Consider the following 13330-nt stretch of genomic DNA (forward strand, 5'->3'; position numbering starts at 1 on the left):
TGCGAAAGGCTGGACTAGATGAATCCCAAGCCGGAATTAAGATTGCCGGAAGAAATATCAACAACCTCAGATATGCAGATGACACAACCTTGATGGCAGAAAGTGAGGAGGAATTAAAGAACCTTTTAATGAGGGTGAAAGAGGAGAGCGCAAAATATGGTCTGAAGCTCAACATCAAAAAAACCAAGATCATGGCCACTGGTCCCATCACCTCCTGGCAAATAGAAAAGCAATGACAAACCTAGACATTTATTTGTTTCCTATAGTTACGTCCCAGTAGTGATGTATGGAAGTGAGAGCTGGACCATAAAGAAGGCTGATCGCCGAAGAATTGACGCTTTTGAATTATGGTGCTGGAGGAGACTCTTGAGAGTCCCATGGACTGCAAGAAGATCAAACCTATCCATTCTGAAGGAAATCAGCCCTCAGTGCTCACTGGAAGGACAGATCCTGAATCTGAGGCTCCAATACTTTGGCCACCCCATGAGGAGAGAAGACTCCCTGGAAAAGACCCTGATGTTGGGAAAGATGGAGGGCACTAGGAGAAGGGGACGACAGAGGACGAGATGGTTGGACAGTGTTCTCAAAGCCACCAACATGAGTCTGGCCAAACTGCGGGAGGCAGTGGAAGACAGGAGGGCCTGGCGTGCTCTGGTCCATGGGGTCACGAAGAGTCGGACACAACTAAACGACTAAACAACAACAATAAAGATCAGACTCACTAGCCGCTTTGCTTCTCAATATTCTCTGGTTGGCCTCTGTTATTTTCTCCTACCAATAGGGAACCCACTTAAGGACTCTATACGGGCTCTTGGAAAAGGAGCAGTTTTTTCTTATAACATTGTTTTTAATGACAGTTTATAAATATTCTTATGAATAAATACAATAAAGGCAACTGACCCACGTCTGGGAGCAGCACTCTGAAGAAAGGCAAGCAGACATTCCTTTTGGAAAATAATCTCACCATGCTTTATTTGTTTTCGTAAAAGATACAGTTGATTTCCTGTATAACCATAGGTTTATTTATTTTCATTTATCCATTGCATAAAATTAAACAGAACTTGGCTGTAAAATTTAAAAAAGCAGTTTTTTAAAGGTTCATATCTTGCAGATTTTTTGCCTTTGAGCCTGGGGTCTCAGACCTGCCTCATTTCAGTTATCCCAATCCTGTCTTCACAACAAGATATCTTTCCCGTTTTATGTCTTAATTAAAGGGAATGAGGCAGAGTCAGGTCTGAATGCACAGGAAAGCATTCCTTGCCCAGTCGGAATGCCCACGAACATTCCATGACATGCGCCAGCCCCTCAGCCAATAGCGGACAAGGAAATGCAGGCGGTCAATGGCGACCAGCTCTAATTTAATTCTGGCATAAACGGCAAATCTTGCTAAAGAAGCAATTGCTCATGGTACAAAATTAATTGGTATTTTCGACGACGCGGAAGGTAGATATGTTGTCCAAAGAAGCGGTTTTGCATATTATCTTGGCAGTAACTGCAACTCAGTAAGAAAACAAATAACATTTTTTACACAACTCATTCTGGGGCAGGGCTAAAATGGGGCAGGGGGGAATTACACGTAATTTGAGATTTCGACAAGAACTAGAACTTCCAGGGACTTTATATGATTTGTGACAGCAGAACCACCATTTTCATAGAATCATAGAATCATAGAGTTGGAAGAGACCACAATGGATTAACCAGAAGGTTGGTGGTTTGAACCTACCCAGGGATGGCTGTACACAGGATTCCTGCATTGCAGGGGGTTGGACTAGATGACCCTCAGGGGTCCCTTCCAACTCTGCAATTCTATGATTCGAACAGATATGGCAGGCCCCTGCCCCAAAAGGCATGCAAGAGGGGAACAAGCGAGGAAGGGAGGTATCAATAGGCAGGCACAGGAAGAACAGGCAATTATTAATGTGCGATTATTTCAATCGGAGAAATGTTGGCTTTGTTACAATGAGGACTAGCAGGGTGATCAATCAAAGGCTTTTCCCGGACAAGGTGACCATCAAGGAGGAACTTAAAGGAGATAAAGCGGGGAGTTGGTTGCGGCACGAAAGCATGAATACAACAGAGGTAAAGAAAATGAAAGTGCCTTTTATCCCATGTGGTGGTCATGTAAGGCAGGCCTAGGCAAATTCCGGCCCTCCAGATGTGTTGGGACTACAACTCCCATCATCCCTAGCTAACAGGACCAGTGGTCAGGGATGATGGGAATTGTAGTCCAAAACATCTGGAGGGCCGGAGTTTGCCTATGCCTGGTGTAAGGTAATTGAAGCTTTCTGGGAGATGATATATAATGCAATGATTATTTTTTTAAAAAAAACCAGAAGCTTTGTTTTAATCACGAATTATAGGTACCGATAGACTACAAAGGTGACTGGAAAACTCAGGAAACAAGAAGACCAGGACTTTTAAAAAGAATGGGGGAAATTCATAAGTTATTTAGGAGACCACTGCAAGCAGATGGAAACATTAGCAGGGTTTTCATTTCACTTGTAATGTAACAAATACCATGGATAATATGGATTGATATAAAAGATAGGTTATGGAATAATATGCAGTTATAAAAGGGGGGGAGGGGAGTCGTGAGATTCAGAGTTATCTCTCTATATATGGAGATGTATTTGGCTTCTTTAAATTTTGTATTTGAAATGATTTCCATAAAAAGAAAAGAAAAGAAAGCATAAATACAACTGGAAAAGAAATCACTTGTGTGGAACTCTCCAGGTCTGAGTGACAGAACCAGGTTGGAGGGGGGGGGCCCTTTCCGTTTCCTCTAGAGCCCCAGCTCCATTTCGCACATCCAACGGAATCGGCGAGAGCAGTGGTTGTCGTTCCAGAGGCCGTTGGACACGGCCTGGACGCAGTCCTCTCCGCCTCCCAGGCCGTGGCCGTACCAGTGGTCTGGCTGTCCTTCAGCCCAGTCCCTAAAAGAACAGAAGAGAGAAAGCCATCGTTTGCAGTGTTCTCGAAAGGAGGGATGGGGAAGATATTTAATGCGTCGCTGATGTTGTTCTCTGATTTAGGTAAAAAAAGGATGCTCAGGGAGGCAGGAGAGGATATATCAGGCATCCCCAAACTGCGGCCCTCCAGATGTTTTGGCCTACAACTCCCATGATCCCTAGCTAACAGGACCTGTGGTCGGGGAAGATGGGAATTGTAGTCCAAAACATCTGGAGGGCCGAAGTTTGGGGATGCCTGGGATATATTGTTTATTAGCATCCTTCCTAACTTGCGCTAGCAAGTTCTTTTACTTAGCAGAGTTTTACATTCCCCTTTTAAACGCACAGCGAATAGCTGGTTGCAGGCTTGTGTAAGCCTCTCCCTATTTGGTTCCTGGTAAGTTCCCTGGTAAGTTTCCAGGTGGCACTGTGGGTTAAACCACAGAGCCTAGGGCTTGCTGATCAGAAGGTCGGCGGTTCGAATCCCCGCGACGTGGTGAGCTCCTGTTGCTCGGTCCCAGCTCCTGCCCACCTAGCAGTTCGAAAGCACATCAAAGTGCAAGTAGATAAATAGGGACCGCTCCAGCGGGAAGGTAAACGGCGTTTCCGTGCGCAGCTCTGGTTTGCCAGAAGCAGCTTTGTCATGCTGGCCACATGACCCGGAAGCTGTCTGCGGACAATAATAATAATAATAATAATAATAATAATAATAATAATATTTTATTTATACCCCGCACACTCTGGGTGGCTTCCAACAGAAAAATAAAACACAGTAATCTATTAAACATTAAAAGCCTCCCTGAACAGGGCTGCCTTCAGATGTCTTCTAAAAGTCTGGTAGTTGTTTTCCTCTTTGACATCTGTTGGGAGGGCGTTCCACAGGGCAGGCACCACCACCGAGAAGGCCCTCTGCCTAGTTCCCTGCAACCTGGCTTCTCGCAACGAGGGAACCGGCAGAAGGCCCTCGGTACTGGACCACAGTGTCCGGGCAGAACGATGGAGGTGGAGACGCTCCTTCAGGTATACTGGACCGAGGCAATTTAGGGCTTTAAAGGTCAGCACCAACACTTTGAATTGTGCTCCGAAACGTACTGGGAGCCAATGTAGATCTTTCAAGACCGGTGTTATGTGGTCTCGGCGGCTGCTCCCAGTCACCAGTCTAGCTGCCGCATTCTGGATTAGTTGTAGTTTCCGAGTCACCTTCAAAGGACAAACACTGGCTCCCTCGGCCTATAGAGCGAGATGAGCGCTGCAACCCCAGAGTCGGACACGACTGGACCTGATGGTCAGGGGCCCCTTTACCTTTACCTTTGTTGTTGTTTAGTCGTTTAGTCGTGTCCGACTCTTCGTGACCCCATGGACCAGAGCACGCCAGGCACTCCTGTCTTGCACTGCCTCCCGCAGTTTGGTCAAACTCATGTTCGTAGCTTCGAGAACACTGTCCAACCATCTTGTCCTCTGTCGTCCCCTTCTCCTAGTGCCCTCAATCTTTCCCAACATCAGGGTCTTTTCCAAGGATTCTTCTCTTCTCATGAGGTGGCCAAAGTATTGGAGCCTCAGCTTCACGATCTGTCCTTCCAGGGTGCACTCAGGGCTGATTTCCTTAAGAATTGATTGGTTTGATCTTCTAGCAGTCCATGGGACTCTCAAGAGTCTCCTCCAGCACCATAATTCAAAAGCATCAATTCTTCGGCGATCAGCCTTCTTTATGGTCCAGCTCTCACTTCCATACATCACTACTGGGAAAACCATAGCTTTAACTGTACGGACCTTTGTCAGCAAGGTGATGTCTCTGCTTTTTAAGATGCTGTCTAGGTTTGTCATTGCTTTTCTCCCAAGAAGCAGGCATCTTTTAATTTCGTGACTGCTGTCACCATCTGCCGTGATCAAGGAGCCCAAGAAAGTAAAATCTCTCACTGCCTCCATTTCTTCCCCTTCTATTTGCCAGGAGGTGATGGGACCAGTGGCCATGATCTTGGTTTTTTTGATGTTGAGCTTCAGACCATATTTTGCGCTCTCCTCTTTCACCCTCATTAAAAGGTTCTTTAATTCCTCCTCGCTTTCTGCCATCAAGGTTGTGTCATCTGCATATCTGAGGTTGTTGATATTTCTTCCGGCAATCTTAATTCCGGCTTGAGATTCATCTATTCCAGCCTTTCGCATGATGAATTCTGCATATAAGTTAAATAAGCAGGGAGACAATATACAACCTTGTCGTACTCCTTTCCCAATTTTGAACCAATCAGTTGTTCCATATCCAGTTCTAACTGTAGCTTCTTGTCCCACATAGAGATTTCTCAGGAGACAGATGAGGTGATCAGGCACTCCCATTTCTTTAAGAACTTGCCATAGTTTGCTGTGGTCGACACAGTCAAAGGCTTTTGCATAGTCAATGAAGCAGAAGTAGACGTTTTTCTGGAACTCTCTAGCTTTCTCCATAATCCAGCGCATGTTTGCTATTTGGTCTCTGGTTCCTCTGCCCTTTCGAAATCCAGCTTGCACTTCTGGGAGTTCTCGGTCCACATACTGCCTAAGCCTGCCTTGTAGAATTTTAAGCATAACCTTGCTAGCGTGTGAAATGAGCACAATTGTGCGGTAGTTGGAGCATTCTTTGGCACTGCCCTTCTTTGGAATTGGGATGTAGACTGATCTTCTCCAATCCTCTGGCCATTGCTGAGTTTTCCAAACTTGCTGGCATATTGGGTGTAGCACCTTAACAGCATCATCTTTTAAAATTTTAAACAGTTCAGCTGGAATATCATCACTTCCACTGGCCTTGTTATTAGCAGTGCTTTCTAAGGCCCATTTGACTTCACTCTCCAAGATGTCTGGCTCCAGGTCAGCAACCACACTACCTGAGGTATACGAGACCTCCATATCTTTCTGGTATAATTCCTCTGTGTATTCTTGCCACCTCTTCTTGATGTCTTCTGCTTCTGTTAGGTCCTTACCACTTTTGTCCTTGATTATGGTAATCTTTGTACGAAATGTTCCTTTCATATCTCCAATTTTCTTGAACAGATCTCTGTTTTTCCCCATTCTATTGTTTTCCTCTATTTCTTTGCATTGCTCATTTAAGAAGACCCTCTTGTCTCTCCTTGCTGTTTTTTGGAAATCTGCATTCAGTTTCCTGTATCTTTCCCTATCTCCCTTGCATTTTGCTTGCCTCCTCTCCTCCGCTATTTGTAAGGCCTCGTTGGACAGCCATTTTGCTTTCTTGCATTTCCTTTTCCTTGGGATGGTTTTCGTTGCTGCCTCCTGTATAATGTTACGAGCCTCCATCCATAGTTCTTTACCTTTAAGTTCCCTTATATCCCTCTTAAAAGAATAAACACGCCACAATCTTGTTTAAAGTATATAAAAGAAGTTTACACACATCAGTTCACAGTGGGAGCCCTGAAGGCAGACTTAGTTACAAAGTATATACATGTGGATCTATCCCATATGAGCATGATCTCAGTGTCCTCTGAAAGCCAACAGAGCATCTCTAGCTAAAAAGCTGCTCCAACGACGGAGGAAGTCAAAGAAAGAGTGTGGCAGCATGCCTTGTCCTTTTGTTACCTGGACAGGTAAGGTCACGCCCACCTCTAGTCACATGCAAAGGAAATATGTCCAAGCCAGGAAGAAACAGGGAGTTTTCGACTGGCTGGACCAAACATTCCCCCACATGTCCACTCTAGGAAAACAAGGAATGTTGTACTTCACTGCCACTTACGTATCACATCCCACACTCTGGATGGTTAAGTCTAAGTTTAGCCTAGAGAAGAGAAGGTTAAGGGGTGATATGATAGCCATGTTCAAATATATAAAAGGATGCCATATAGAGGAGGGAGAAAGGTTGTTTTCTGCTGCTCCAGAGAAGTGGACACGGAGCAATGGATTCAAACTTCAATAAAGAAGATTCCACCTAAACATTAGGAAGAACTTCCTGACAGTAAGAGCTGTTCGGCAGTGGAATTTGCTACCAAGGAATGTGGTGGAGTCTCCTCCTTTGGAGGGCTATAAGCAGAGGCTTGACAGGCATACGTCAACAATGCTTTGATGGTGTTTCCTGCTTGGCAGGGGGTTGGACTGGATGGCCCTTGTGGTCTCTTCCAACTATATGATTCTATGATTCTAGTCAAAGGCAACTCTGGGGTTGCGGCGCTCATATCGCTTTCAGGCTGAGGGAGCCGGCGTTTGTCCGCAGACAGCTTTCCGGGTCATGTGGCCAGCAGGACTTAACCGCATCTGGCGCAACGGGACACCGTGACGGAAACCAGAGCGCATGGAAACACCGTTTACCTTCCTAGTTATCTACCTGCGCTGGCATGCTTTCGAACTGCTAGGTTGGCAGGAGCTGGGACAGAGCAACCGGAGCTCACCCCGTCGCGGGGATTCGAACCGCCGACCTTCTGATCGGCAAGCCCAAGAGGCTCCGTGGTTTAGACCGCAGCGCCACCCGATTTATAGCATGTTGGCATTCCTGTCTCAGCAACGTCTAGGCCGGCTTAGTCATGTCCACAGAATGGATTCCCAAGGATTGGCTCCATGGGAAGCTGGCCTCCGGCACCAGGCCCGTTGGCAGTCCAACTCTGCGCTACAAAGATGTCTGCCAACATGACTTGAAGGCTGGCAACATCAACCCCGCCTTGTGGGAATCTCTTGCGGACGACCGCAGTGCCTCGAGACAGACGGTCAGGTTGCGCATCCATATCAGTGACCGGAGGAGGAATGATCGCTGGGAGGAGTGCAGAGAGAAGAAATGCCATTTGGCACCTGCAAAAGCACAACCGGGTGCCTTTGTCTGCCCCGGCTGCAACAAAACATGTCTCTCCTGTATCGGCCTCTGCAGCTTACCTTCCAAGTCCCGGACTGCAGAATCCGGGACCGGCAGCCGTGTGACACTGGAAGTTGCATCGACGTAACTTCCGGTGTCGCTTTGCCCTTCTATGGGCACCAAAAATGGCTGCCGCCGGCTTCGAAAGTCGCTTGTACGCATGTCAGGAAGTGCGTCGACGTAACTTCCAGTGTCGCTCCGCCCATCTGTGGGCACCAAAAATGGCCGCCGCCGACACCGGAAGTCGCGCCTATGCACTTCCGGACATGCGTAGATGCGACTTTTGAAGCCGGCGGCGGCCATTTTTGGTGCCCATAGGAGGGCAAATCGGAAAGAAAAAAATGGCCGCCGGCAGGAGAAAACAACGGAGAAAAACGGGAGACGAAGTGATACGGGGCAACATCGGGAAAAGGTAAGTAAAAACGGGGGTTTCCCGGGGAAAACGGGGTACTTGGCAACTATGCTCTGCAGTTGCAGTAGGTGCTGCAACCTTCAAACACTGACTTCACCCCCAAAGGTGCACAACTACATTTTCTACAGACAGATACCGGCATTAATTATTAGCGCAAAAAACAACAACAGTCTAAGCAGCTTACGAGCACGAGAATAAATTACACGGGCGTTACAATTTCCGCACCCAGAATTCAAACGCACAATGCAAATTGCCTTTCTTGGAACGCTCTGTAAAAGTGAGATAAGGTCCTCCTTCCTTTCTTTCAGGACGTATGCTAAGGACATAAGCTGAGCCCTGAGGCAGGATGCTAAAGAGTGTGTGCTGGGGGGGGAGGGGGCTGGAATCTGACTGGGAGAGAGGGGCAGTGGTTTGTGGGGCCAGGAGGCAAGAATCAGGGGTTGGGGGAAGCTTCAGAGCGGGAGGGTGGAGCCTAGGAGGGGTCGGAAGGAGAGGCAGGCCAGGCAAGTGAAGGACCAGGTGTTGCCCAGGGGAATGAAAAGGAAAGGGCAGAGGACTTTTCCACGAAGGCGCCGTCTCCGGCTGCCCACCAGGGGAAGGTATATAAACTGGCAGAACGGGAATCGTCCCCTGTTGCTGCAACTTCGCTATAAAGCAACTTCGCCCCACAGCCGTCAAAGCGCTGTAGAAGCAACTTTGAATGTTATCTTTGACAATAAAGAGTTAACTATCTGCCCTGTAGATTGCTTTGGCCGGGAAGTGACACCTGCTGGATCAGGCCAAAGGGGGCCCATCTAGTCCAGCATCCTGCCCTCACATGGGCCAGTCAGGTGCCCCAGTGGGAAACCTGCAGGCGGGACCCGAGTGCGAGAGCAGCCACCTCCCCTCCTGTAGTTTCCAGCAGCTGGCAGAGCCATCGTGGCTGGCGCATCAAAGGCATTTCTGCTCCTAGTTTCTTCTGGTGTGCGGGGAAACAACAGGCGCTGGAGGGGGTTGGACTAGATGACCCTCAGGAGTCCCTTCCTACCATACAACTCTCCTTCATCAGTGGCTTTTAATCACATGTTGCATTGCCCTCTGCCGGGGGATTTCTTTAGCTGCGATGACAGCACTGCAGAGAATGGGGTGGAGTGCGGAACAGTCACGTCTATGTGTGGGGCATCGAACTCACTCTTGCTGGAGCACGTACGAAGTCCCGTCCACCCACTTCCAGACTCCCGTGACATCCGTCAGGCCGATCCACAGGTCACCGGACCTCCGGTGCTGATTCACGAATCTCTGAAAGGAGGGGGGGGGGGGACATCGCTGCGTGTCAAAGAGCAAGCAGGCAATAAATCACACCGTTCAAAGGTGGAGTTAACACTTTATTAGCAAGAACAGGGCCGGATTTAGGTTTGATGAGGCCCTAAGTTGAAGGTAATGGAGTCCTTTATATGTCCAGCTGTCCTTTGTCAGCAACAAATTGTCACTGTTTTTTGTGTCGAATATACGCTATATGGACCTGATAGGTATCTCAAGCCATTTGCACATGCAGAATGTAGGCACCCTATATATAGAAAGGAGCAAACGAGTGATATTTTAGGGAGCAGGTTAGCAGGCGGGGCCCATCACCTACACAACACAAAACACTGTTGCTGTGGTTTTATTTTATTTGTTTTTTATCTCATATTTTGGAAATGTACATCCAGTTTTTTGGGGGGCGGGCCCTAAGGTATAGCTTGTTTAGCTGATACGTAAATCCGGCACTGAGCAAGAACACAGACTTGGCAGAGCGGCAGGTCTAATGAGCCCCGCAGCTCATCCCCGGGAGGTCTTGCCCCCTGGATCCGTAGTTGACACTGAAAGCCCCCACCTCCCCCAGCCGCCTAAGTCCCTTCCTCTCCAGGGTTTCCCCCCAAGGAAACGGAGACTGTGTCTGCATGAAGCCAACCTCTCCTCTGCCCTTTTCATGCCTCTTCTGGTTCTGCGAGACCAAGGGAGAGAAGAGATTTTTGCAACCCCTGACTCTTCGCCAACTGGACTCCTCTCTGCCTCTTGGCTTCTCTCCTCTCCTCCTTCAGCTTGACAGGCATATGTCAAGAATGCTTTGATGGTGTTTCCTGCTCAGCAGGGGGTTGGACGGGATGGCCCTTGTGGTCCCTTCCAACTCTATGATTCTATGATTCAGCTTCTGCCTCCGATTCTGGACTTCTCTCTGCCACAAACTCTCCCAGCTCACTAAGCCCAGTTACCCCTTCAGCGTCCGACGTCTCCTCTTCCCAGTCTTCTCCCTCTTCTCCTTCTGACCGCTCCTCGTTGTCCCCAGTCTCTGAGCCTCTTTCCCTGGTTGGTTGCCCCAGAGACGGTGCCTCCAGCCATTCCTCTGCCTCCAACCAGCCCAGGACAGCTCCCTCCAAGCTCTACAACGTCCCCTCCAACATTTCTCAGAATAAAATAGGGACATCGCATTCTCCACCAGGAAGAATTCCTTTTGCATTTGATCGCCCACACAGAGAGACGTCATCTACACATCGACATCGGTCACCTCAAGCCAATGACCACCTCTCCGCCTTGCCTACCTTGCAGGATTGTTGTAAAGGAAAAAATGTGCGAGGGAAGGCATTGTGTACAATGGATAAATGGAATGAAATAAAAATTTAGCGGTAAGCTGCCTTGAGTCCCCGTCAGGGAAAAAGATGCTTAATAATGATAATAATAATAATAATAATAATAATAATAATAATAATAATAATAATAATGGCAACTGTGAGAATGATCAGGAACATTGCAGAGAGTAAATCCTATTGAATTCAGTAGGAGTTAGTTCTGAGTAAAAATGCTTAGGTAGGCTTGCGGTGAAAGGCTGCCCAGTCTTTACCCAGTTACCTGGGAGTTAATTCAGTGGCGCTTACTTCTGAGTAGACAGTGTGAAGCTCCATTTACAATAAAGGAATCAACACTCCTAAGAAATAGGCGGCTGAAGAAGCATTGCAATGAAAGAATTTAAAGCGAATCGGTGACCTTTTCCTCCCAATTTAAAGGAAGGGCTTATTTTCGGTAGAAACAGGAGCCTCGTTTTGCACCTATAAACACACACCGCTGTTAATTGTCCTCTGAGACGTGGAGGGGCGAGAAAAGGAAAAGCAGGACGTTCTAGGATCCTTCTTTGGAGGTCTTTAAGCAGAGGCTTGACAGGCATACAGTGGTACCTCTACTTACGAATTTAATGTGTTCCGAACACACATTTGTAAGTTGAAAAAAATTGTAAGTCGAATCCCATAGGAATGCATTGGGAGAAAAAATTCTTAAGTAGAAGCAACCCTATCTAAAAATTCGTAAGTAGAAAAAATCCTATCTACACCGCATCCAAGATGGTGGATGGAGCTCCATTCATAAGTAGAAACATTCGTAAGTAGAGTTATTCGTAAGTAGAGGTACCACTGTATATCAAGAATGCTTTGATGGTGTTTCCTGCTCGGCAGGGGGTTGGACTGGATGGCCCTTGTGGTCTCTTCCAACTCGATGATTCTATGATTCAAATCAGGAACTGGGGAGGCTTCTGGAATTCCGTGACTGACCCTGGGAGATCAGGCGCTTGGAGATTCTACAATTCTAGGTCAGACTGGGTTGAGGACCGACCGGCAGGTTCCCAGGTGGACCCAAGGGCCAGCCTCCCTTTGCCACCCACCCCACCTACTTTCTCTTTCGGTGAGTTGATGATCACCAGGTGAGCCTCTTTCTTCTCGCAGTCAAGCTTGGCCTGGTTCCAAGAAGCCGAGTCCTGAGACATCCAGTAGCAGCTCTCCTCGAAATTCTTCCAGCCTTTCGGGCAGCACCCAGTTTTGCTCCCTATAGGGGACGGTGGAGGGGAGAGGAAAGGTTCGAGGAGTTACCTGCTTGCAAGAGCTGCACCCATAACACCCACCCCTCGGGGGGGGGAAATGTTTTCGGCACTGTTATAAGAAAAAACCTGCTCCTTTTCCACTTATGGGGTATCCAAGAGAGAGTCCTTATGTAGGTTCTTGAAATACGAATTGGGGGGGGGGCTTTGAAGACCCAGAGAAGTAAGGGTTCTGACCCAGGAGGAGTCCAAGAACCTCAGCAAGAGGTACAAATTAGGAGCTCTTACTGACAGCGAAATGACAGAGACCACACCAGGACTTCCTAAAAAGCAAGGCGATTTATTCTAAGACAAAATAAAAAGCTGTTGCAACAGCGGTTCCTCTCTCACATAGCAAGACGGAGCGAAGAACCCAGAACAAAGGATTTTCTTGACTTTTATAGTTTTTCTTCACTGAGTTGTGTATTGGTGTCATTATTATTAGACAAGCTAGATGGCGCTGTGGTAAATGGGAAAGGAGGCAAGTTACATTTTAGCAATACAGACAGATACAAGTTTAGAAGGACGTGAGTGAAACACTTAAAAGTCTTGACATTTCCAGTATATATAAAAGAATACATTCACAGCCATAGCTTTCTTTTTATACATTCAATAACATAACCTTTCTATAAGACCATAGTATTATTGGATCAGAAAAAGGATTTTAGGTTCCCAATATCTTCTTTTGGGGAAGGAATGCTTTGACGTGGAGATTTAGCCAGGAGGGTGGAGGGTGAAAATACCAGTGTTGCCGAGACCCTATTTACTTAAGGCATTTGCATCTATTTGGAGAGATTGTAAGGGTGCTTAGGTGAGACTTATGCTAAAGGGAGGTGGGGGCGTTTTCTGGAAACAGTCTGGATTGGGGATTTTCCTCTCCCTCCCTCAAGGAATGACCCTTCCTCGACCCTTATCCCTGGTCTGGAAAATGGCTCCTGTCATGACAAGGAAGCGTTACCCTCTCTGTACATTTGTGCTCTCATGAGTGCAATGTATAGCGTTCAATTCTCTACAACATCTATCAGTAGGAGAAAATAACAGAGGCCAACCAGAGAATATTGAGAAGCAAAGCGGCTAGTAAGCCTGATCTTTATTAAACTGTTGCAACATGGTCCCCACTCACCCCATGCAGGGAGGGAGGAGTGGAACCCAGAACATTGGTGTGCAAGCTCTTATATGGACTTTTGAAATTGCCCACCCTGTAGCCCAATACCACCCCCAAACTAAGGCCCGGGGGGCGGATGTGGCCCAATCGCCTTCTAAATCCGGCCCGCGGACGGTCCGGGAATCAG

At 47.5% G+C, this 13330-nt stretch overlaps 1 protein-coding gene across 1 annotated transcript in view; it reads right to left on the reverse strand.

Moving 5' to 3' along the window:
- Positions 1-953: 953 nt before the first annotated feature.
- LOC118095020 (asialoglycoprotein receptor 1) overlaps positions 954-13330 on the reverse strand; it is a 30723-nt gene continuing 18346 nt past the window's right edge. Inside the window, exons 7-9 of the mRNA XM_060281934.1 lie at positions 11856-12007; positions 9351-9457; positions 954-2933 (exon numbers count right to left, since the gene is read on the reverse strand). Coding sequence (XP_060137917.1) covers positions 2783-2933; positions 9351-9457; positions 11856-12007 — 410 coding nt within the window. The 3' untranslated portion in view covers positions 954-2782. The remainder of the gene's footprint in view (positions 2934-9350; positions 9458-11855; positions 12008-13330) is intronic.

This window comes from Zootoca vivipara, chromosome 13 (assembly GCF_963506605.1).
Source record: "Zootoca vivipara chromosome 13, rZooViv1.1, whole genome shotgun sequence".
Taxonomy (NCBI): Eukaryota; Metazoa; Chordata; class Lepidosauria; order Squamata; family Lacertidae; genus Zootoca; species Zootoca vivipara.